The following is a 23,882-nucleotide window of genomic DNA, read 5'->3' on the forward strand; positions in this document are numbered from 1 at the left end:
GTTAACAGTGAAGCACCAAAACTGGTGAATTGCCCCATCACCTCCTTGTTCTACGCCGACGACGTAGTCCTTTTAAGTCAAACAGCGATGGAGCTTCCAAGGCTGAATGACTTACCACCAGCAAAGCAGTGCAAATGGAATGACGGTAAACTTCGAAAAGACTGTCATCATATTTGGACAGAAAAGGAAAAAAATGGCACCTGGCATTTGACAAATAGCCGCTTGATTACAGCGAACAAATACGAATATCTGGGATGTTGGCTAGATGACAAAGGAGGCCACTTAACACATCTAACTTCACTAAAACCAAAACTTGCGTCATTACAATTTGCCTTTTGACCCATTTTCAAACGAACCAAACAGCCCACTGTTGAACCTCTGTTGAAGAAAGTGAAAGCCAAACTCGGCCCCACATTGGGGTAGGACTCTGAAGCCTTCCCGGGGAAATTGGGCGTTTTTCTGAGTAATTCCCAGAGTGTGGTTTTTAGATAACTGGTCAAGCTCCCCATCACACCTCTGCAGCCCAGATACGGTTGGAATTCATTCTGCAAGCCAGCCTCCTTAAATGTATCCACTCAGCGCGTGCTGCAAAAGAAGGCTCATTGAAGAACCTAATTTGACTAGAAGTGCTATCAGCAAACAACTTGGCACCTCATAACCCTTGGAAGCTACCTCTTTTGGAAGCTCTAGAACTTAAAGGTGCAACAGCCCTCTGGAACCAAAACCTCCCCCCCCCCCAACATCAGAGGCTCAAGATAGTTTTAAACAATGGGGTCCATAAGGAATCTTTTGAACTGCAATACCAGACTTTCAAATGCAGAAAACATGCAGATCTTGTACTCGGGAGCTATGTCAGAAGAGGAGTTCAAAAATACAAAAATACCTAAATGACATGTTCCTTGTATTACAAAGCTAAGTTCTACCTCATTCGAATTGCCAGTTTCGCCTCATTAGATCTTCACCCTCCATGGGCAAGCTGCCCCACTTGCAACAAGTGATGTCTTTGTCAATTGTTCCAAGAGACTCTATTCCATCTGCTTTGCATTTGTCCTGTTCTAACCGAAGACCGCAGAAGGCTCCTTCTTCATTCCTTGGTTAAAAAAGGGACACAGACAATACAGGCTGCCACTGACTTCCTCCTGAATGACACCTACCCTCAGGCACTCGCTGGTCTGATAAAATGTTTGGCCAAAGCAGACAAATTGTTAAGGAACTCAGTTTCACACCCAATCGCCTCAGGGACATTATATTTATGTCCCTGGAGTTGGCTTGTGGCATGATCTTGGTGTTTACATGCTTTTAGTGGGCAAGTTTCCAAGCTGTTAACTAATGACAACATAGTACGGACAGTCTGCTAGGCAAGTTTCTGAAACACAATGAGGTTTCAAGTAGCATCTTTTCACCACTGCACGCTGACCCTGTGCTGAATTTCTCCCATCCTTCACACGCAGCCCCACACCACACCCTCCTAAGCGTTTTCTGTCACTGCACAGTGCCCAAAGCAGATAAGTGCATGCACGGCTATTCTGCACTTTTTAGATTTTAGCACATGGCATTTTTATGCCTTAGCACTTTAAGTCCAACCCCTGGTTTCTTATTAACTCTGTCTCAAAACTGTACTAATAGCAGGTCCTCTCAGTTTACAGCAAGATATAGACAAAAATCACTTATTCCACTGCTGCTTGTAAACATTTAATCAGGCCATCAATAGCATGTGACACTTTATAAATAGGCACTTTAGTTTATTAACCCACCCCTTGTTCAATGCCCTGTTTTAACTAAACGCATAAATCAGACTTGGAATGCTAATAGGTCAATGCCTCGATGCTTAAATGAATAATCAGCTATAAAAGTATCAGCAACGAGCTTTCAGTCATAGCACTGAGTATTTGTATTGCTCATAACATGTTTGATTCAACTTGTTGTCTTTTTGCATCCTGTCGCATCTACTGTTAAACAATTAGATACTTTGTCAGTTACTTGTTTAGAATACCATCTTATGTTTTATAGATATTTTAATCATTCACAAATTGAATGGTTGAGCCATTCTGTCTTCTGTTTTTTTGTATAGCACTTATCTGAATATTATTATGTTCTGATGCCGCTACTTCGATGGATTTGATTGTCCAAATAAAGTACTTTTAAACATCAAACATGTGCACCTCCTTTCCGCTGGTGTTAATCCCACTTGCTTCCCATCAGGCCCTCGCATACTGTGACATCTGCTTACCTTGTACCTGTACAGCTACAGAATTTGTATGCCCATCTCACATGGCTCACCTCTCATGTCCCAAAGACTTCCCCTTCAGGTTCTCGTACATCTCAACAATTTTGTGCTTTCTTTCGTCGAGCAACCCAGGCTGTTCCTCCATGGGACTCTGATGGTAGCGCCGTTCATAGTCCTCAACATCCAAGAGGAGCGTGAAGGTCTAAAAGTCAGAGAAAGCCTGTATAAGGCACACCACAAGAGTAGTCTAAGCATTTTGTCTGGTTTATTATGGAAAAAAATTAGAATGGGATGGAAAGGCCTCTATGCTTCTGAATACAAGTGAATCCATACTTCTTATAAGAGAAAGAACCTCAGTTTACCATGCCACAAGTTTCCAATTTTCACCTCATACCTAAATCACGCTATAATCCATGATGCAATGAATTATTCCTTGGAAGAGAACTTTGGCTATGGCTGTTGATTCCATTAGAACTTTGTATTTAGGTTGAATTTGCAAATTTATGGAAAATACTATGTGCTACAGTGTTGATGAGAAGCTACTATGAAGTATTTTGGAACTGTATAAATAAGGGTTGCACTAAGGAAATCTTGGCAGAGGATCTATTTTCTCTACATTATTTGTGTACGAACGTTTGATCATGAATTTCTAACTTTCCTCCACCACTTGTAGGTATATGGAAAATTGTACTTACCCTGTAAGCATTTATTTGTTGCCTGTAGTGCTGTAGTTATATGCTCTGCACACTCCTACCATCTAATTTTGAGCTTGGATGTCTGCAAGTTGTCTTTCTTTGAAGAAATATTTCAAGTCATGGAATGTACGGTGACTCTTCTGTTGGTGGGCAATACTAATGGGAACTGACTCAATGTCAAGACTGTTCACACAGCCGATGAGCGCATGTATGAAGCGGGATTTAACCAGGCAAGGTGACGTGTATTGTAAGTTTAAAGATAGGCAATTAGAAAAGAGATCTGCAGCAGACACAGGCTCCTAGGTGGAGGGTAGGTGCATGTGAATCTATAGCAATATGTGCTACGAATAGATGAATACACTAAAAATTTTCATTTGCAGCATGTGTACCTGTAAATACATATGCTGTGCACGGACTGTAAAGCATTACCATCTATAAATGGTGGTTAACCCATGGGTTGTGCAGATGTCTGAAGCAAAATTCTTAGTTTTATCTAGCCAACTATAGCCTACAGGCTACTGTATCCACATGATAGCGTTTGGTAAAAGTATGTGGAATCAACCAGATGGCAGTTTTGCATCTGTTAGCTGGTAGGCTGTTGCCCAAATAAGCCACAGTTGCAGCTTTATGTGGGTGGAGCGTGCCCTGGAGGGAGGCAGGGTTATTTTTAATTTGTGATAGCAGGTCTGCATGCACTAGACTGTTCACCTAACTACGCCATCCAATGAGATGGAATTGCCATTATGAGGTCTGGCAAAGGTACAAAGAGTTGTTCAGACTTGCAGAAGGACGATCAGTAAATGACAGCCTGTTTAATATCTAGAGCATGAACCTCTGTCTCCGCTACTGAATATGGTGATGGAAAGAATACTGGGATTTCTGTAGTCTGGTTGAGGTGTAAACGGGATACCAGTTGAGGGAGCAACTTAGAGTTAGCTCTGAGAACAAACATCTGAGTGTGCAGGGTCAGGGGCGCCCTGGGAGGTATGATCATCTTGAGGCTCTCCATGAATTTCATGATGGGGATCCTAAATAAAAAAAGAACACTGTTTTGCAATAGCAGCAAGATGTAGCCTTGTGTAGGTGAGTCTTGACTTTTTCATGTGCAACAGGTAGCAAATGATGTCCTGGAGGGTAGGCTTTAGATGGTGCCATTACTTGGGGGATGCAATAGTGGACAACCGTTTACCACTTTGTGACTTAACACGACTGGGCAGCAGGTCTACAGGCTTAAAGCATAATAATCTTGCACTCCAGTGGGAGACTGAGGCTTGAAGGTAGCAGAGTTCCCATTCTTGGGCTTATTGATGTGTCATGATGAGCAGGCTGGTAAAGGCATTGTCTACTCCTGGAAGGTACTCTGCCAGGAGGTGTCATGGTGACGGACAGCCCAGGGCAAGATCTGTGGTGCTAGTGCTGATAACTTCTAGAGGTAATGCATGGTAGTAATGTTGTCTGCCTTGATGACTTGAACGAAGGCTTTGAGAGCTAAGCGTAAGGATAGGAGCTTGAGATAGTTGATGTGGTGCCACCAACATTGGGAAGATGACTACATACCCTGTATTGGCATCTTATCTGGATGCACCCCCAATATTAGCAAGATGCGTCCGTGATAATGGTCACCTGCGGAACTGGGTCTGCAAAAGCCCTGTCCAGCAACAGGTTGTTGGTGTTCTGCCACTGCAGAGTGTGATGGGCACCGTCCCCACAAACACTATATCCTCCCTGTTACCCTTCGCTTGTAGCCACTGCTTTAATTGGCACCTCATCCCTGGGAAGTGCATTACAGTTGTGACTGTAAAAAAGAGGAAGCAGCTGCAGAAATACCAGCACTCTCGGTCGGGGGTACACTTCGCCTGTAGCAGCGTTTAGGACAACCCACCGGCTTGAACGGAAGAGTTTGAAGGTGGGACTTGGTGGCATTTATGGTACATCCCAGGCTGTGGAGCAGGCACATTGCAGCTTGAGTGTTGCCAACTGTCAAGGTATGAGATCAAATGACTGTGGCCCCTCTTTAGATGTGCAGATACCACCGCTGGGTACCTAGTTAACACAACTGGAGCAGTGGTGTCCCCAAAGGGCAGTAGTTTGAATTGGTAGTGCTGGCTACTTATCACAACACAGAAATAACGCCGGTGGGCCAAGTGGATGTAGTCGCCTTGCTGGGCAGGAGGATGGCATTCTGCAGAGATGCCACTTGGGCACTTCCTGACCAGATGGATTGGTTGTGGGGACTGTGGTCAAAGCCTGGCCTAAGGGAGCAGTCCTTCCTGGGAATAAGGAAGTAAAGAGAGTAGACAGCTTTATCCTGGTAGCAAGGAAACATCCTCTCTACCCTTGCAAAGGAGCCACTGCACCTCTTTCTCGTGAAGATGATGATGTTCTCCACTGATGGTATTTGGGTGGGGAGGGATGTTGGAGATGGTCTTGCCATCAAAACCTATCTCTTCCCCTTGCTTATGATCCCGTCTGAGAGAAGGTTGATCCGCTTCTGCATCTTCTCCAACTGCGGCCTGTCAGAGTTGGCTATGTGCCAGGGAATAGGTGCACACATGGCCGCCCCTTTGCCTGCTGCTTCCTGCTTCTTGTTCTCTTTGCCGGAGCCAGGACATGGCCTGTGGCCTGAGTGGAAGTCTGCTTATAGGCTGTGGGGAATAGGGAGAGTGTGATACAGCATGGCACAGCTTTGTGTTCTGTTGGGGTGTATGGGGGCAGCCTCAAGCTCCCCACTGACTCCCCACAGGCAGCTCCTGTCCTGGCTGCATGGAAACAGGCCACAGCTACTGTGGCCACCGCAACTCTTCTTCCCCCAGACAACGGCAGGGGGTAGCAGGCAAGGTCCCAGCCCATGATGATTTCTGTGTCCAGGGGGAATGGGGTGCCCGGGATACCACTATGTAATAGGCCCCAAGGGATGGTAATCAAAGATCATTAGATGGCACAGGGAGGAGGGCCTCATCCCCCCTCCCACCCAAATAAAATGTGCACCTAAACCCCCTACCCAGGCACTGGCCCAGCACATGGATATAAAATTCAAAATACAGCATCCTGCAGGCCCACGCAACAAATACAATTCTTAAACATTAAGTATTACTTTTGGAACCCGGGGAGGGGAAAGATTGCCAGAATGGAAACCCATAGAATGCCCCCACCGGCCCCCCAAACAGACTAGGGGGTCAGGGTATCCCTACTGTGCCCCCTTATGTCCTTTTTCAAAAATCTTTTCAGGACAGGGCAACCAAGTCCCTGCGTCTTGCAATGGCTGCCACAATCTTTCTTTCCATTTTGCAGCCAGCCAATCATAGTGTTAGCCCCGAAAAGGCACCCTTAACCAATCAGGAGACTTGAATGCTTGAACGTCAGCCCAATGGTCCAGATATGTATAAATGTTGGACCTTAATTGCTCGAAAACGCGGATTTACGTCAAATCACAAAAAGCATGCTTTCTGGGTAATGATCTTTCTATAGTGGTGTCTAGAATTCCCTATGAAATGTGCATAGGAAAATTGTTTTTTTTGACTTTTTTCTCTGCCCCTCGCTTGACAATCACCCCGAAACTTTCAAGGAAGTTGCTAAGGTGGATGTGGAGACCTCCACACTGGTGCGGGTGTATGGGTGCGTTTTTCCAACCACCCAAATCGCTGGTTGTGGCGTCTTGGTAGAGCAGACGCTAGATCTCCAAATGAGGCTTGGCTGGTAAATATTCAATAAGAAGCGGCTTCTGCAGCATACACCATCAATTCTCTGGTAACAGTGATTTTTATTTTATTTTTTTATTTTTAAATCAAAAATACTTTTTTTTAGTAAGGCATCATCTGGCTGCCACTGAAAACAATGTTCATTAACACTGATGCACACTTTGCATCAATGGGAATTTTAGTCAAGCAGTTCCCCCTTTACATTTGAGTAGAAACTTAAGCCTTTTGCTGTTCACGTCATTGTAACGCGTATACAAAACAGTGATAGTCATGACTGTTTAGTTATTGTTCAGCCAAGCTTTTGCACTGAAAACAACTATTTTTATATGCACAGAATTTTTGCTTGCAACTACAGCCCAGACAGCTGAAAGGATTTGTTGTGTTGTGTGACCTGGTAACCGTAACTAGCAATATTCACCATGATTGATGCAACTCCCAGATGGAAATAATGAAAACAGAGATACTATTGCATACACTCTTTCGCCCTTGAGAGCAGGTTTTGTAATGGACTTAGTAAATACAACTTCACTGAGTACTAGTCATATTACTCAGCACCCAGATTACTGCTTATTCTATGTGGAAAATCACGCATCCTTTCCTGAGATGTTAAAGAGATAATCGAGACCCCTCGAACATCATAGAAACCTTACACAATGCAGCTGACAATGTACAGAGATGATGCTAAGGCCAGTCTTTTAAATCATGCCTGATGGAAACTGCTGGCCTTGTGGACAAAGATAATTCAAATGTCCCATAAACCACTAACCAATCTTCGCAAGCCTGATAAGACCATGCTTACGAAGTCATTGATTCAAGAGGAATCTTACAATACCAGGCCAGTTCATTCCTTATTGATTCCACCCAACTCTCTACACTTTTATTACATATTATTGTCCATGGACATACTATACACCTAGACAGCCATTATAAAAAATAAAGTTGAGGGCAGGCCATCTCACCTTCTCAATGATGGCCAGGGTCTGGCGTTTCTTGTCCCGCACTTGCTTCTCCTTTGTTTCCTATTTAAAAACAGAAAGGAAAAAAATATAAAGTTTTCTGAAAAACATTTTACTATGACGGCTGAGGGAGGCAGATCTCTCACAGGAAACAAGCAATACAGGGTACAGAGAACGGCATAGGGAGAAAAGAAAAGTCAACCATGTAATTCAAAGTCATGAATTCATGGACAGGGGGGGAGACAATTCAAGAAGCGCTAACTGGTTACTATAGTTTTTGTTCTATTAACTGGGATCTTTCGATATAGGCATGACTCGAAGGATGATCAAGTACATACGCAGTGATGTACCATCCCCTTCACAGGAAGGGTCATGGCAGTCTGGTTTGAGGACTACTAGCCTGGACTTTGGGGGGTGATGTCAGAGAAAACTTGGAAACAAGAATTGTGCCAATGGAACAGAAGGCAATGGAGTAGGAGCTGACAATATTCTGCAACAAAGGTTCTGTATTACATAGAGAAATACCCAGAGAGGAGGATGTTGCAAACATGAGACCAGAGAGAAAAATACAGGGAAACAAGAATTTTGGGTAGAGAAGAGAAAATAATGCATAAGATAAAGAATAATGGGCATACCACAAGAGAGTAAAATTGACACAAAGACTGTACCAGAAACACAGACTTCTAGTATCAAAGCTAATTTTGGAAGGGGGAAAAAGCCCATGGCATGGAAATGCACTTGATTTACAGAGCGCAGGGCACTTCCCAGTTTTTGAGGGTTCTTATTTTGGAGGTTAAAGTTTTCTGGACAACACACTCAGTTCATCAAGCCCTTGCCCCACCACACCCCAATGTACATTTATTAAAATACAGAAGACACAAGGCTGAAAAACCTATGACAGAATGGAGAAAAAGTTGGTCAAAGCACAGTGCGAACAAAGAGGCAGTGTGCGCTGGTACAAGTGAAAGATCGAAAGAGGAAAAGATGATGGAGAAATAAAATGGGAGGGAAGCAAAAGCGATGAGGATCTGAGAAGGGTGAGACAGTGACTAAAAGCAGTCTGGACATAAAGAACGAGACTATACACTTATAGCACAAACTATTTATGCTGCATATCGAATATGGGACTTCGTAATAAGATGAAGTTTCCCTGAATATGTATAAAATACCCTGCAGTCTGGTAATCGTGTGAACAGTGTTCTACAAACTGAAACACTAGACTCGTATAAGCGTATCCCACATGAACAGCCCCAAAAAGCTGGTAAATACATTAAGTCCTGGGAGAAAACACTTTATTGCCCTCGGCAAGTGTGGTATACGGGGTCTGTTCCATACTTCGACCGGGGATAATGGCCATAATGGTAAACTGAAGATAAACACATACCTGACATTCACACGAAACATCATCACATGCAATACAATGTACATATTTTTTGTCTTTGGGGAATAGAGGAGCGCTTTGGTCTACAGCACTACCTCATCAGCACTGAGGAGCAAACTTTAATTTAGGTCTGTAACTAATCTACAGCGGGTAACACTGCAAGGAATAGAGGTTAGTGAACACGCCTCATAACTCAACAAGCATTTGCAGTGCAATAGGTCTCGCATTTGCTTGAGTTAGAGCTATTGGTGTTGTAAATTTGTAACTGGACATTTCTTGCCACATAAATTTGGTCAAGCCTGCTTCATAATTTGGTCTTTTCCTGCCACATATTTCCAGTGACCCTGCATATAACTAAACACTTCCATTTATTTACTTCATCTGTCTGCAGCCAAAAATGTTGCCATTTAGCATCCTAATTTAAATCACCCATGCTAATTACAATAGAATCCTACTTTCACCATCCCACCCTCAGAGTTGCTGGCTGGGTAACAATTCCCCCCCCCCCAAAACAAAAAGACACAAGACAGCCACAGAGGAGTAATAAGAGAAATAAGCTAGAAGGTCTACCCAAATATAGCAAGTGTCCAAACAGTCACAATAAGGGTGTTAGGTTGACCTGAATTATGGTCATAATTACAATAAGGAGAGATTAGTAAAACATATACAATTATCATGCAAACCCAACAAAGCCATTATCAGAAATAAACTTTTGGCATTAGACTGTAATGCTCAGAACAGCCTCTAGAGGACACCACAATGAAAATATCATTTGTAAGAAAAATGGTCATGTAACCATATTGTTAGCCCCTAGAGGGCATAACCACATGACAAGAAAATGTCACAAAGTAATGCACTGTAACCAGATATTTAGCCCCTAGAGGGCATAGTGCATTACACAATTTTAGGGCGAGCAGGCCTACTGCAATTAAACGACAAACAAGGCCTTTAAAACAAAAACTACTCCCCGCTGAAAAACAAAAGTTCCAGTCTTGAAAGAGCTAACAAAGACACAATGAACCGAAGGTGAGCTGCCTGATGTGGGCACTGTAGGAGGCTGGACTGGCTTGTAGTGAGTACCAAGGGGTACTTGCACCTTGCACCAGGCCCAGTTATCCCTTATTAGTGTATAGGGTGTCTAGCAGCTTAGGCTGATAGATAATGGTAGCTTAGCAGAGCAGCTTAGGCTGAACTAGGAGACGTGTGAAGCTACTACAGTACCACTTAGTGTCATATGCACAATATCATAAGAAAACACAATACACAGTTATACTAAAAATAAAGGTACTTTATTTTTATGACAATATGCCAAAGTATCTTAGAGTGTACCCTCAGTGAGAGGATAGGAAATATACACAAGATATATGTAAGGAAATGCCTCCTTGGCATGGTTGCCCCCTGACTTTTTGCCTTTGCTGATGCTATGTTTACAATTGAAAGTGTGCTGAGGCCTGCTAACCAGGCCCCAGCACCAGTGTTCTTTCCCTAACCTGTACTTTTGTATCCACAATTGGCAGACCCTGGCATCCAGATAAGTCCCTTGTAACTGGTACTTCTAGTACCAAGGGCCCTGATGCCAAGGAAGGTCTCTAAGGGCTGCAGCATGTCTTATGCCACCCTGGAGACCTCTCACTCAGCACAGACACACTGCTTACCAGCTTGTGTGTGCTAGTGAGAACAAAACGAGTAAGTCGACATGGCACTCCCCTCAGGGTGCCATGCCAACCTCTCACTGCCTATGCAAGTATAGGTCAGCCACCCCTCTAGAAGGCCTTACAGCCCTAAGGCAGGGTGCACTATACCATAGGTGAGGGTACCAGTGCATGAGCATGGTACCCCTACAGTGTCGAAACAAAACCTTAGACATTGTAAGTGCAGGGTAGCCATAAGAGTATATGGTCTGGGAGTCTGTTTTGCACGAACTCCACAGCACCATAATGGCTACACTGAAAACTGGGAAGTTTGGTATCAAACTTCTCAGCACAATAAATGCACACTGATGCCAGTGTACATTTTATTGCAAAATACACCCCAGAGGGCACCTTAGAGGTGCCCCCTGAAACTTAACCGACTGTCTGTGTAGGCTGACTAGTTCCAGCAGCCTGCCACACTAGAGACATGTTGCTGGCCCCATGGGGAGAGTGCCTTTGTCACTCTGAGGCCAGTAACAAAGCCTGCACTGGGTGGAGATGCTAACACCTCCCCCAGGCAGGAGCTGTAACACCTGGCGGTGAGCCTCAAAGGCTCACCCCTTTGTCACAGCACCGCAGGACACTCCAGCTAGTGGAGTTGCCCGCCCCCTCCGGCCCCGGCCCCCACTTTTGGCGGCAAGGCCGGAGAAAATAATGAGAATAACAAGGAGGAGTCACTGGCCAGTCAGGACAGCCCCTAAGGTGTCCTGAGCTGAGGTGACTCTAACTTTTAGAAATCCTCCATCTTGCAGATGGAGGATTCCCCCAATAGGGTTAGGATTGTGACCCCCTCCCCTTGGGAGGAGGCACAAAGAGGGTGTACCCACCCTCAGGGCTAGTAGCCATTGGCTACTAACCCCCCAGACCTAAACACGCCCTTAAATTTAGTATTTAAGGGCTACCCTGAACCCTAGAAAATTAGATTCCTGCAACAACAAGAAGAAGGACTGCCTAGCTGAAAACCCCTGCAGAGGAAGACCAGAAGACAACAACTGCCTTGGCTCCAGAAACTCACCGGCCTGTCTCCTGCCTTCCAAAGAACTCTGCTCCAGCGACGCCTTCCAAAGGGATCAGCGACCTCTGAATCCTCTGAGGACTGCCCTGTTTCGACGACGACAAGAAACTCCCGAGGACAGCGGACCTGCTCCAAAAAGACTGCTACTTTATCCAAAGAAGCAGCTTTAAAGAACCCTGCAATCTCCCCGCAAGAAGCGTGAGACTTGCAACACTGCACCCGGCGACCCAGACTCGGCTGGTGGAGAACCAACACCTCAGGGAGGACCCCCGGACTACTCTACGACTGTGAGTACCAAAACCTGTCCCCCCTGAGCCCCCACAGCGCCGCCTGCAGAGGGAATCCCGAGGCTTCCCCTGACCGCGACTCTCTGAAACCTAAGTCCCGACGCCTGGAAAAGACCCTGCAACCGCAGCCCCCAGGACCTGAAGGACCGGACTTTCACTGCAGAAGTGACCCCCAGGAGTCCCTCTCCCTTGCCCAAGTGGAGGTTTCCCCGAGGAAGCCCCCCCTTACCTGCCTGCAGCGCTGAAGAGATCCCTTGTTCTCTCATTGACTTCCATTGCGAACCCGACGCTTGTTCTAACACTGCACCCGGCCGCCCCCGCGCCGCTGAGGGTGAACTTTCTGTGTGGGCTTGTGTCCCCCCCCGGTGCCCTACAAAACCCCCCTGGTCTGCCCTCCGAAGACGCGGGTACTTACCTGCTGGCAGACTGGAACCGGGGCACCCCCTTCTCTCCATTGAAGCCTATGCGTTTTGGGCACCACTTTGAACTCTGCACCTGACCGGCCCTGAGCTGCTGGTGTGGTAACTTTGGGGTTGCTCTGAACCCCCAACGGTGGGCTACCTTGGACCAAGAACTGAACCCTGTAAGTGTCGTACTTACCTGGTAAAACTAACAAAAACTTACCTCCCCCAGGAACTGTGAAAATTGCACTAAGTGTCCACTTTTAAAATAGCCATTTGTGAATAACTTGAAAAGTATACATGCAATTGAAATGATTCAAAGTTCCTAATGTACTTACCTGCAATACCTTTCAAACAAGATATTACATGTTAAATTTGAACCGGTGGTTCTTAAAATAAACTAAGAAAATATATTTTTCTATAACAAAACCTATTGGCTGGATTTGTCTCTGAGTGTGTGTAAGGAAATGCCTCCTTGGCATGGTTGCCCCCTGACTTTTTGCCTTTGCTGATGCTATGTTTACAATTGAAAGTGTGCTGAGGCCTGCAAACCAGGCCTCAACACCAGTGTTCTTTCCCTAAACCTGTACTTTTGTATCCACAATTGGCAGACCCTGGCATCCAGATAAGTCCCTTGTAACTGGTACTTTTAGTACCAAGGGCCCGGATGCCAAGGAAGGTCTCTAAGGGCTGCAGCATGTCTTATGCCACCCTGGAGACCCCTCACTCAGCACAGACACACTGCTTGCCAGCTTGTGTGTGCTAGTGAGGACAAAACGAGTAAGTCGACATGGCACTCCCCTCAGGGTGCCATGCCAGCCTCTCACTGCCTATGCAGTATAGGTAAGACACCCCTCTAGCAGGCCTTACAGCCCTAAGGCAGGGTGCACTATACCATAGGTGAGGGTACCAGTGCATGAGCATGGTACCCCTACAGTGTCTAAACAAAACCTTAGACATTGTAAGTGCAGGGTAGCCATAAGAGTATATGGTCTGGGAGTTTGTCAAACACGAACTCCACAGCACCATAATGGCTACACTGAAAACTGGGAAGTTTGGTATCAAACTTCTCAGCACAATAAATGCACACTGATGCCAGTGTACATTTTATTGCGAAATACACCCCAGAGGGCACCTTAGAGGTGCCCCCTGAAACTTAACCGACTGTCTGTGTAGGCTGACTAGTTCCAGCAGCCTGCCACACTAGAGACATGTTGCTGGCCCCATGGGGAGAGTGCCTTTGTCACTCTGAGGCCAGTAACAAAGCCTGCACTGGGTGGAGATGCTAACACCTCCCCCAGGCAGGAGCTGTAACACCTGGCGGTGAGCCTCAAAGGCTCACCCCTTTGTCACAGCCCAGCAGGGCACTCCAGCTTAGTGGAGTTGCCCGCCCCCTCCGGCCACGGCCCCCACTTTTGGCGGCAAGGCTGGTGGGAACAAAGAAAGCAACAAGGAGTCGTCACTGGCCAGTCAGGACAGCCCCTAAGGTGTCCTGAGCTGAGGTGACTCTGACTTTTAGAAATCCTCCATCTTGCAGATGGAGGATTCCCCCAATAGGGTTAGGATTGTGACCCCCTCCCCTTGGGAGGAGGCACAAAGAGGGTGTACCCACCCTCAGGGCTAGTAGCCATTGGCTACTAACCCCCCAGACCTAAACACGCCCTTAAATTTAGTATTTAAGGGCTACCCTGAACCCTAGAAAATTAGATTCCTGCAACTACAAGAAGAAGGACTGCCTAGCTGAAAACCCCTGCAGAGGAAGACCAGAAGACGACAACTGCCTTGGCTCCAGAAACTCACCGGCCTGTCTCCTGCCTTCCAAAGATCCTGCTCCAGCGACGCCTTCCAAAGGGACCAGCGACCTCGACATCCTCCGAGGACTGCCCCTGCTTCGAAAAGACAAGAAACTCCCGAGGACAGCGGACCTGCTCCAAGAAAGGCTGCAACTTTGTTTCCAGCAGCCTTGAAAGAACCCTGCAAGCTCCCCGCAAGAAGCGTGAGACTTGCAACACTGCACCCGGCGACCCCGACTCGGCTGGTGGAGATCCAACACCTCAGGAGGGACCCCAGGACTACTCTGATACTGTGAGTACCAAAACCTGTCCCCCCTGAGCCCCCACAGCGCCGCCTGCAGAGGGAATCCCGAGGCTTCCCCTGACCGCGACTCTTTGAATCCTAAGTCCCGACGCCTGGGAGAGACCCTGCACCCGCAGCCCCCAGGACCTGAAGGACCGGACGTTCACTGGAGAAGTGACCCCCAGGAGTCCCTCTCCCTTGCCCAAGTGGAGGTTTCCCCGAGGAACCCCCCCCTTGCCTGCCTGCAGCGCTGAAGAGATCCCGAGATCTCTCATAGACTAACATTGCGAACCCGACGCTTGTTTCTACACTGCACCCGGCCGCCCCCGCGCTGCTGAGGGTGAAATTTCTGTGTGGGCTTGTGTCCCCCCCCGGTGCCCTACAAAACCCCCCTGGTCTGCCCTCCGAAGACGCGGGTACTTACCTGCAAGCAGACCGGAACCGGGGCACCCCCTTCTCTCCATTCTAGCCTATGTGTTTTGGGCACCACTTTGAACTCTGCACCTGACCGGCCCTGAGCTGCTGGTGTGGTGACTTTGGGGTTGCTCTGAACCCCCAACGGTGGGCTACCTTGGACCAAGAACTGAACCCTATAAGTGTCTTACTTACCTGGTAAAACTAACAAAAACTTACCTCCCCCAGGAACTGTGAAAATTGCACTAAGTGTCCACTTTTAAAACAGCTATTTGTCAATAACTTGTAAAGTATACATGCAATTTTTATGATTTAAAGTTCCTAAAGTACTTACCTGCAATACCTTTCAAATGAGATATTACATGTAGAATTTGAACCTGTGGTTCTTAAAATAAACTAAGAAAAGATATTTTTCTATAACAAAACCTATTGGCTGGATTTGTCTCTGAGTGTGTGTACCTCATTTATTGTCTATGTGTATGTACAACAAATGCTTAACACTACTCCTTGGATAAGCCTACTGCTCGACCACACTACCACAAAATAGAGCATTAGTATTATCTCTTTTTACCACTATTTTACCTCTAAGGGGAACCCTTGGACTCTGTGCATGCTATTCCTTACTTTGAAATAGCACATACAGAGCCAACTTCCTACATTGGTGGATCAGCGGTGGGGTACAAGACTTTGCATTTGCTGGACTACTCAGCCAATACCTGATCACACGACAAATTCCAAAATTGTCATTAGAAATTGATTTTTGCAATTTGAAAAGTTTTCTAAATTCTTAAAAGACCTGCTAGGGCCTTGTGTTAGATCCTGTTTAGCATTTCTTTTGGAGTTTAAAAGTTTGTAAAAGTTTGAATTAGATTCTAGAACCAGTTGTAGATTCTTAAAAAGTATTCCAACTTTTAGAAGCAAAATGTCTAGCACAGATGTGACTGTGGTGGAACTCGACACCACACCTTACCTCCATCTTAAGATGAGGGAGCTAAGGTCACTCTGTAAAATAAAGAAAATAACAATGGGCCCCAAACCTACCAAAATACAGCTCCAGGAGCTTTTGGCAGAGTTTGAAAAGGCCAACCCCTCTGAGGGTGGCAACTCAGAGGAAGAGGATAGTGACTTGGAGGAAAATTCCCCCCTACCAGTCCTATCTAGGGAGAACAGGGTCTCTCAAACCCTGACTCCAAAAATAATAGTCAGAGATGCTGGTTCCCTCACAGGAGAGACCAACACCTCTGAAATCACTGAGGATAACCCCAGTGAAGAGGACATCCAGTTAGCCAGGATGGCCAAAAGATTGGCTTTGGAAAGACAGATCCTAGCCATAGAGAGGGAAAGACAAGAGATGGGCCTAGGACCCATCAATGGTGGCAGCAACATAAATAGGGTCAGAGATTCTCCTGACATGTTGAAAATCCCTAAAGGGATTGTAACTAAATATGAAGATGGTGATGACATCACCAAATGGTTCACAGCTTTTGAGAGGGCTTGTGTAACCAGAAAAGTGAACAGATCTCACTGGGGTGCTCTCCTTTGGGAAATGTTCACAGGAAAGTGTAGGGATAGACTCCTCACACTCTCTGGACAAGATGCAGAATCTTATGACCTCATGAAGGGTACCCTGATTGAGGGCTTTGGATTCTCCACTGAGGAGTATAGGATTAGATTCAGGGGGGCTCAAAAATCCTCGAGCCAGACCTGGGTTGACTTTGTAGACTACTCAGTGAAAACACTAGATGGTTGGATTCAAGACAGTGGTGTAAGTAATTATGATGGGCTGTACAATTTATTTGTGAAAGAACACCTATTGAGTAATTGTTTCAATGATAAACTGCATCAGCATCTGGTAGACCTAGGACCAATTTCTCCCCAAGAATTGGGAAAGAAGGCGGACCATTGGGTCAAGACAAGGGTGTCCAAGACTTCAACAGGGGGTGACCAAAAGAAAGGGGTCACAAAGACTCCCCAGGGGAAGGGTGATGAGACAACCAAAACTAAAAATAGTAAAGAGTCTTCTACAGGCCCCCAAAAACCTGCACAGGAGGGTGGGCCCAGAGCCTCTTCACAAAACAATGGGTACAAGGGTAAAAACTTTGATCCCAAAAAGGCCTGGTGTCATAGCTGTAAACAGCATGGACACCAAACTGGAGACAAGGCCTGTCCCAAGAAAGGTTCCACTCCAAACTCCCATCCAGGTAACACTGGTATGGCTAGTCTCCAAGTGGGATCAACAGTGTGCCCAGAGCAAATCAGGGTCCACACTGAAGCTACTCTAGTTTCTGAGGGTGGGGTGGATTTAGCCACACTAGCTGTCTGGCCGCCTAACATGCAAAAATACAGACAGCAACTCTTAATTAATGGGACTAGAATAGAGGGCCTGAGGGATACAGGTGCCAGTGTCACCATGGTGACAGAGAAACTGGTTTCCCCTGGCCAATACCTGACTGGAAAAACTTACACAGTCACCAACGCTGACAATCAGAGAAAAGTACATCCCATGGCAATGGTTACTTTAGAATGGGGAGGGGTCAATGGCCTGAAACAGGTGGTGGTCTCCTCAAATATCCCAGTGGACTGTCTGCTTGGAAATGACCTGGAGTCCTCAGCATGGGCTGAGGTAGAACTAAAAACCCATGCAGCAATGCTGGGTATCCCTGAACTGGTGTGTGTGAAAACAAGAGCACAATGCAAGGCACAGGGTGAACAAGTAGAGCTGGAGTCTGGAAGAATGGCCCAGCCTACCAAGAGGAAAGGAAAGTCAGTTGGGAAACCAACTGCAACACAGCAAAAGAAAGGGAACCTCTCTTCTCAGGAAGAAGTTCTGCCCTCTGAGGGAACTGAGCCTTTGGAGCTTGAACCTTATCAGGTTGAGCTCTTAGGCCCAGGGGGACCCTCAAGGGAGGAGCTGTGTAAGGGACAAGAAACCTGTCCCTCTCTTGAAGGCCTTAGGCAGCAAGCTGCTGAAGAGTCCAAGGGCAAGAAAAATGGAACACATAGGGTCTATTGGGAAGATGGACTCCTGTACACTGAGGCCAGAGACCCCAAACCTGGTGCCACTAGGAGAGTGGTAGTGCCTCAGCTGTTCAGAGAGTTCATCCTAACATTGGCCCATGACATTCCCCTTGCTGGACATTTGGGACAAACCAAGACGTGGGAGAGGCTAGTCAACCACTTCTACTGGCCCAATATGTCCAACATGGTTAAGGAGTTTTGCCTCTCCTGCCCCACCTGTCAAGCCAGTGGTAAGACAGGTGGGCACCCAAAGGCCCCCCTCATTCCACTTCCAGTGGTGGGGGTCCCCTTTGAAAGAGTGGGTGTGGACATAGTTGGTCCACTGGAACCTCCCACAGCCTCAGGAAATATGTATATCCTGGTAGTAGTGGATCATGCTACCAGGTATCCTGAAGCTATTCCCCTTAGGTCGACTACTGCCCCTGCAGTAGCCAAGGCCCTCATTGGTATCTTTACCAGAGTGAGTGAGCTGAGGTGACTCTAACTTTTAGAAATCCTCCATCTTGCAGATGGAGGATTCCCCCAATAGGGTTAGGATTGTGACCCCCTCCCCTTGGGAGGAGGCACAAAGAGGGTGTACCCACCCTCAGGGCTAGTAGCCATTGGCTACTAACCCCCCAGACCTAAACACGCCCTTAAATTTAGTATTTAAGGGCTACCCTGAACCCTAGAAAATTAGATTCCTGCAACTACAAGAAGAAGGACTGCCCAGCTGAAAACCCCTGCAGCGGAAGACCAGAAGACGACAACTGCCTTGGCTCCAGAAACTCACCGGCCTGTCTCCTGCCTTCCAAAGATCCTGCTCCAGCGACGCCTTCCAAAGGGACCAGCGACCTCGACATCCTCTGAGGACTGCCCCTGCTTCGAAAAGACAAGAAACTCCCGAGGACAGCGGACCTGCTCCAAGAAAAGCTGCAACTTTGTTTCCAGCAGCTTTAAAGAACCCTGCAAGCTCCCCGCAAGAAGCGTGAGACTTGCCACACTGCACCCGGCGACCCCGACTCGGCTGGTGGCGATCCAACACCTCAGGAGGGACCCCAGGACTACTCTGATACTGTGAGTACCAAAACCTGTCCCCCCTGAGCCCCCACAGCGCCGCCTGCAGAGGGAATCCCGAGGCTTCCCCTGACCGCGACTCTTTGAATCCTAAGTCCCGACGCCTGGGAGAGACCCTGCACCCGCAGCCCCCAGGACCTGAAGGACCGGACTTTCACTGGAGGAGTGACCCCCAGGAGTCCCTCTCCCTCGCCCAAGTGGAGGTTTCCCTGAGGAATCCCCCCCTTGCCTGCCTGCAGCGCTGAAGAGATCCCGAGATCTCTCATAGACTAACATTGAAAACCCGACGCTTGTTTCTACACTGCACCCGGCCGCCCCCGCGCTGCTGAGGGTGAAATCTCGGTGTGGACTTGTGTCCCCCCCGGTGCCCTACAAAACCCCCCTGGTCTGCCCTCCGAAGACGCGGGTACTTACCTGCAAGCAGACCGGAACCGGGGCACCCCCTTCTCTCCATTCTAGCCTATGTGTTTTGGGCACCACTTTGAACTCTGCACCTGACCGGCCCTGAGCTGCTGGTGTGGTGACTTTGGGGTTGCTCTGAACCCCCAACGGTGGGCTACCTTGGACCAAGAACTAAGCCCTGTAAGTGTCTTACTTACCTGGTTAACCTAACAAATACTTACCTCCCCTAGGAACTGTGAAAAATTGCACTAAGTGTCCACTTTTAAAACAGCTATTTGTCAATAACTTGTAAAGTATACATGCAATTTTTATGCTTTAAAGTTCCTAAAGTACTTACCTGCAATACCTTTCGAATGAGATATTACATGTAGAATTTGAACCTGTGGTTCTTAAAATAAACTAAGGAAAGATATTTTTTTCTATATAAAAACCTATTGGCTGGATTTGTCTCTGAGTGTGTGTACCTCATTTATTGTCTATGTGTATGTACAACAAATGCTTAACACTACTCCTTGGATAAGCCTACTGCTCGACCACACTACCACAAAATAGAGCATTAGTATTATCTCTTTTTACCACTATTTTACCTCTAAGGGGAACCCTTGGACTCTGTGCATGCTATTCCTTACTTTGAAATAGCACATACAGAGCCAACTTCCTACAATGAGGATCAGGAGGCAGAGAGTGAACCTCTCCCTGATCTTCTGTCATCAGACCCAAAAGATGGCACAGTAGATGGAGTGATCTACTCAGACACCCTCTCTGGCCAACAGCAAGCTGATTGTAGGAGAGTCCTACAACAGTTTCCTGAACTCTTCTCCTTAACCCCTGGTCAGACACACATGTGTACCCATGATGTGGACACAGGAGACAGCATGCCTGTCAAGAACAAAATCTTTAGACAGTCTGACCATGTTAAGGAAAGCATCAAGGTGGAAGTCCACAAGATGCTAGAATTGGGAGTAATTGAGCGCTCTGACTGCCCCTGGGCTAGCCCAGTGGTCTTAGTCCCCAAACCTCACACCAAAGATGGAAAGAAAGAGATGAGGTTTTGTGTGGACTACAGAGGGCTCAATTCTGTCACCAAGACAGATGCTCATCCAATTCCAAGAGCTGATGAGCTCATAGATAAATTAGGTGCTGCCAAATTCTTAAGTACCTTTGACTTGACAGCAGGGTACTGGCAAATAAAAATGGCACCTGGAGCAAAAGAGAAAACAGCATTCTCCACACCTGATGGGCATTATCAGTTTACTGTTATGCCCTTTGGTTTAAAGAATGCCCCTGCCACCTTCCAAAGGTTGGTGAATCAAGTCCTTGCTGGCTTGGAGTCCTTTAGCACAGCTTATCTTGATGATATTGCTGTCTTTAGCTCCACCTGGCAGGATCACCTGGTCCACCTGAAGAAGGTTTTGAAGGCTCTGCAATCTGCAGGCCTCTCTATCAAGGCATCCAAATGCCAGATAGGGCAGGGAACTGTGGTTTACTTGGGCCACCTTGTAGGTGGAGGCCAAGTTCAGCCACTCCAACCCAAGATCCAGACTATTCTGGACTGGGTAGCTCCAAAAACCCAGACTCAAGTCAGGGCATTCCTTGGCTTGACTGGGTATTACAGGAGGTTTGTGAAGGGATATGGATCCATTGTGACAGCCCTCACTGAACTCACCTCCAAGAAAATGCCCAAGAAAGTGAACTGGACTGTGGAATGCCAACAGGCCTTTGACACCCTGAAACAAGCAATGTGCTCAGCACCAGTTCTAAAAGCTCCAGATTATTCTAAGCAGTTCATTGTGCAGACAGATGCCTCTGAACATGGGATAGGGGCAGTTTTGTCCCAAACAAATGATGATGGCCTTGACCAGCCTGTTGCTTTCATTAGCAGGAGGTTACTCCCCAGGGAGCAGCGTTGGAGTGCCATTGAGAGGGAGGCCTTTGCTGTGGTTTGGTCCCTGAAGAAGCTGAGACCATACCTCTTTGGGACTCACTTCCTAGTTCAAACTGACCACAGACCTCTCAAATGGCTGATGCAAATGAAAGGTGAAAATCCTAAACTGTTGAGGTGGTCCATCTCCCTACAGGGAATGGACTTTATAGTGGAACACAGACCTGGGACTGCCCATGCCAATGCAGATGGCCTTTCCAGGTTCTTCCACTTAGAAAATGAAGACTCTCTTGGGAAAGGTTAGTCTCATCCTCTTTCGTTTGGGGGGGGGTTGTGTAAGGAAATGCCTCCTTGGCATGGTTGCCCCCTGACTTTTTGCCTTTGCTGATGCTATGTTTACAATTGAAAGTGTGCTGAGGCCTGCTAACCAGGCCTCAACACCAGTGTTCTTTCCCTAAACCTGTACTTTTGTATCCACAATTGGCAGACCCTGGCATCCAGATAAGTCCCTTGTAACTGGTACTTTTAGTACCAAGGGCCCGGATGCCAAGGAAGGTCTCTAAGGGCTGCAGCATGTCTTATGCCACCCTGGAGACCCCTCACTCAGCACAGACACACTGCTTGCCAGCTTGTGTGTGCTAGTGAGGACAAAACGAGTAAGTCGACATGGCACTCCCCTCAGGGTGCCATGCCAGCCTCTCACTGCCTATGCAGTATAGGTAAGACACCCCTCTAGCAGGCCTTACAGCCCTAAGGCAGGGTGCACTATACCATAGGTGAGGGTACCAGTGCATGAGCATGGTACCCCTACAGTGTCTAAACAAAACCTTAGACATTGTAAGTGCAGGGTAGCCATAAGAGTATATGGTCTGGGAGTTTGTCAAACACGAACTCCACAGCACCATAATGGCTACACTGAAAACTGGGAAGTTTGGTATCAAACTTCTCAGCACAATAAATGCACACTGATGCCAGTGTACATTTTATTGCAAAATACACCCCAGAGGGCACCTTAGAGGTGCCCCCTGAAACTTAACCGACTGTCTGTGTAGGCTGACTAGTTCCAGCAGCCTGCCACACTAGAGACATGTTGCTGGCCCCATGGGGAGAGTGCCTTTGTCACTCTGAGGCCAGTAACAAAGCCTGCACTGGGTGGAGATGCTAACACCTCCCCCAGGCAGGAGCTGTAACACCTGGCGGTGAGCCTCAAAGGCTCACCCCTTTGTCACAGCCCAGCAGGGCACTCCAGCTTAGTGGAGTTGCCCGCCCCCTCCGGCCACGGCCCCCACTTTTGGCGGCAAGGCTGGAGGGAACAAAGAAAGCAACAAGGAGGAGTCACTGGCCAGTCAGGACAGCCCCTAAGGTGTCCTGAGCTGAGGTGACTCTGACTTTTAGAAATCCTCCATCTTGCAGATGGAGGATTCCCCCAATAGGGTTAGGATTGTGACCCCCTCCCCTTGGGAGGAGGCACAAAGAGGGTGTACCCACCCTCAGGGCTAGTAGCCATTGGCTACTAACCCCCCAGACCTAAACACGCCCTTAAATTTAGTATTTAAGGGCTACCCTGAACCCTAGAAAATTAGATTCCTGCAACTACAAGAAGAAGGACTGCCTAGCTGAAAACCCCTGCAGAGGAAGACCAGAAGACGACAACTGCCTTGGCTCCTGAAACTCACCGGCCTGTCTCCTGCCTTCCAAAGATCCTGCTCCAGCGACGCCTTCCAAAGAGACCAGCGACCTCGACATCCTCTGAGGACTGCCCCTGCTTCGAAAAGACAAGAAACTCCCGAGGACAGCGGACCTGCTCCAAGAAAGGCTGCAACTTTGTTTCCAGCAGCCTTGAAAGAACCCTGCAAGCTCCCCGCAAGAAGCGTGAGACTTGCAACACTGCACCCGGCGACCCCGACTCGGCTGGTGGAGATCCAACACCTCAGGAGGGACCCCAGGACTACTCTGATACTGTGAGTACCAAAACCTGTCCCCCCTGAGCCCCCACAGCGCCGCCTGCAGAGGGAATCCCGAGGCTTCCCCTGACCGCGACTCTTTGAATCCTAAGTCCCGACGCCTGGGAGAGACCCTGCACCCGCAGCCCCCAGGACCGGACGTTCACTGAAGAAGTGACCCCCAGGAGTCCCTCTCCCTTGCCCAAGTGGAGGTTTCCCCGAGGAACCCCCCCCTTGCCTGCCTGCAGCGCTGAAGAGATCCCGAGATCTCTCATAGACTAACATTGCGAACCCGACGCTTGTTTCTACACTGCACCCGGCCGCCCCCGCGCTGCTGAGGGTGAAATTTCTGTGTGGGCTTGTGTCCCCCCCCGGTGCCCTACAAAACCCCCCTGGTCTGCCCTCCGAAGACGCGGGTACTTACCTGCAAGCAGACCGGAACCGGGGCACCCCCTTCTCTCCATTCTAGCCTATGTGTTTTGGGCACCACTTTGAACTCTGCACCTGACCGGCCCTGAGCTGCTGGTGTGGTGACTTTGGGGTTGCTCTGAACCCCCAACGGTGGGCTACCTTGGACCAAGAACTGAACCCTGTAAGTGTCTTACTTACCTGGTAAAACTAACAAAAACTTACCTCCCCCAGGAACTGTGAAAATTGCACTAAGTGTCCACTTTTAAAACAGCTATTTGTCAATAACTTGTAAAGTATACATGCAATTTTTATGATTTACAGTTCCTAAA

The 23,882-nt window shown here is 47.6% G+C and overlaps 1 protein-coding gene across 1 annotated transcript in view; it reads right to left on the reverse strand.

The window, feature by feature from the left end:
- PATL1 (PAT1 homolog 1, processing body mRNA decay factor) overlaps positions 1 to 23,882 on the reverse strand; it is a 260,927-nt gene that overhangs the window by 94,895 nt on the left and 142,150 nt on the right. Inside the window, exons 13-14 of the mRNA XM_069227876.1 lie at positions 7,580 to 7,639; positions 2,281 to 2,429 (exon numbers count right to left, since the gene is read on the reverse strand). Coding sequence (XP_069083977.1) covers positions 2,281 to 2,429; positions 7,580 to 7,639 — 209 coding nt within the window. The remainder of the gene's footprint in view (positions 1 to 2,280; positions 2,430 to 7,579; positions 7,640 to 23,882) is intronic.

This window comes from Pleurodeles waltl, chromosome 4_1, assembly GCF_031143425.1.
Source record: "Pleurodeles waltl isolate 20211129_DDA chromosome 4_1, aPleWal1.hap1.20221129, whole genome shotgun sequence".
In the NCBI taxonomy this organism is placed as follows: Eukaryota; Metazoa; Chordata; class Amphibia; order Caudata; family Salamandridae; genus Pleurodeles; species Pleurodeles waltl.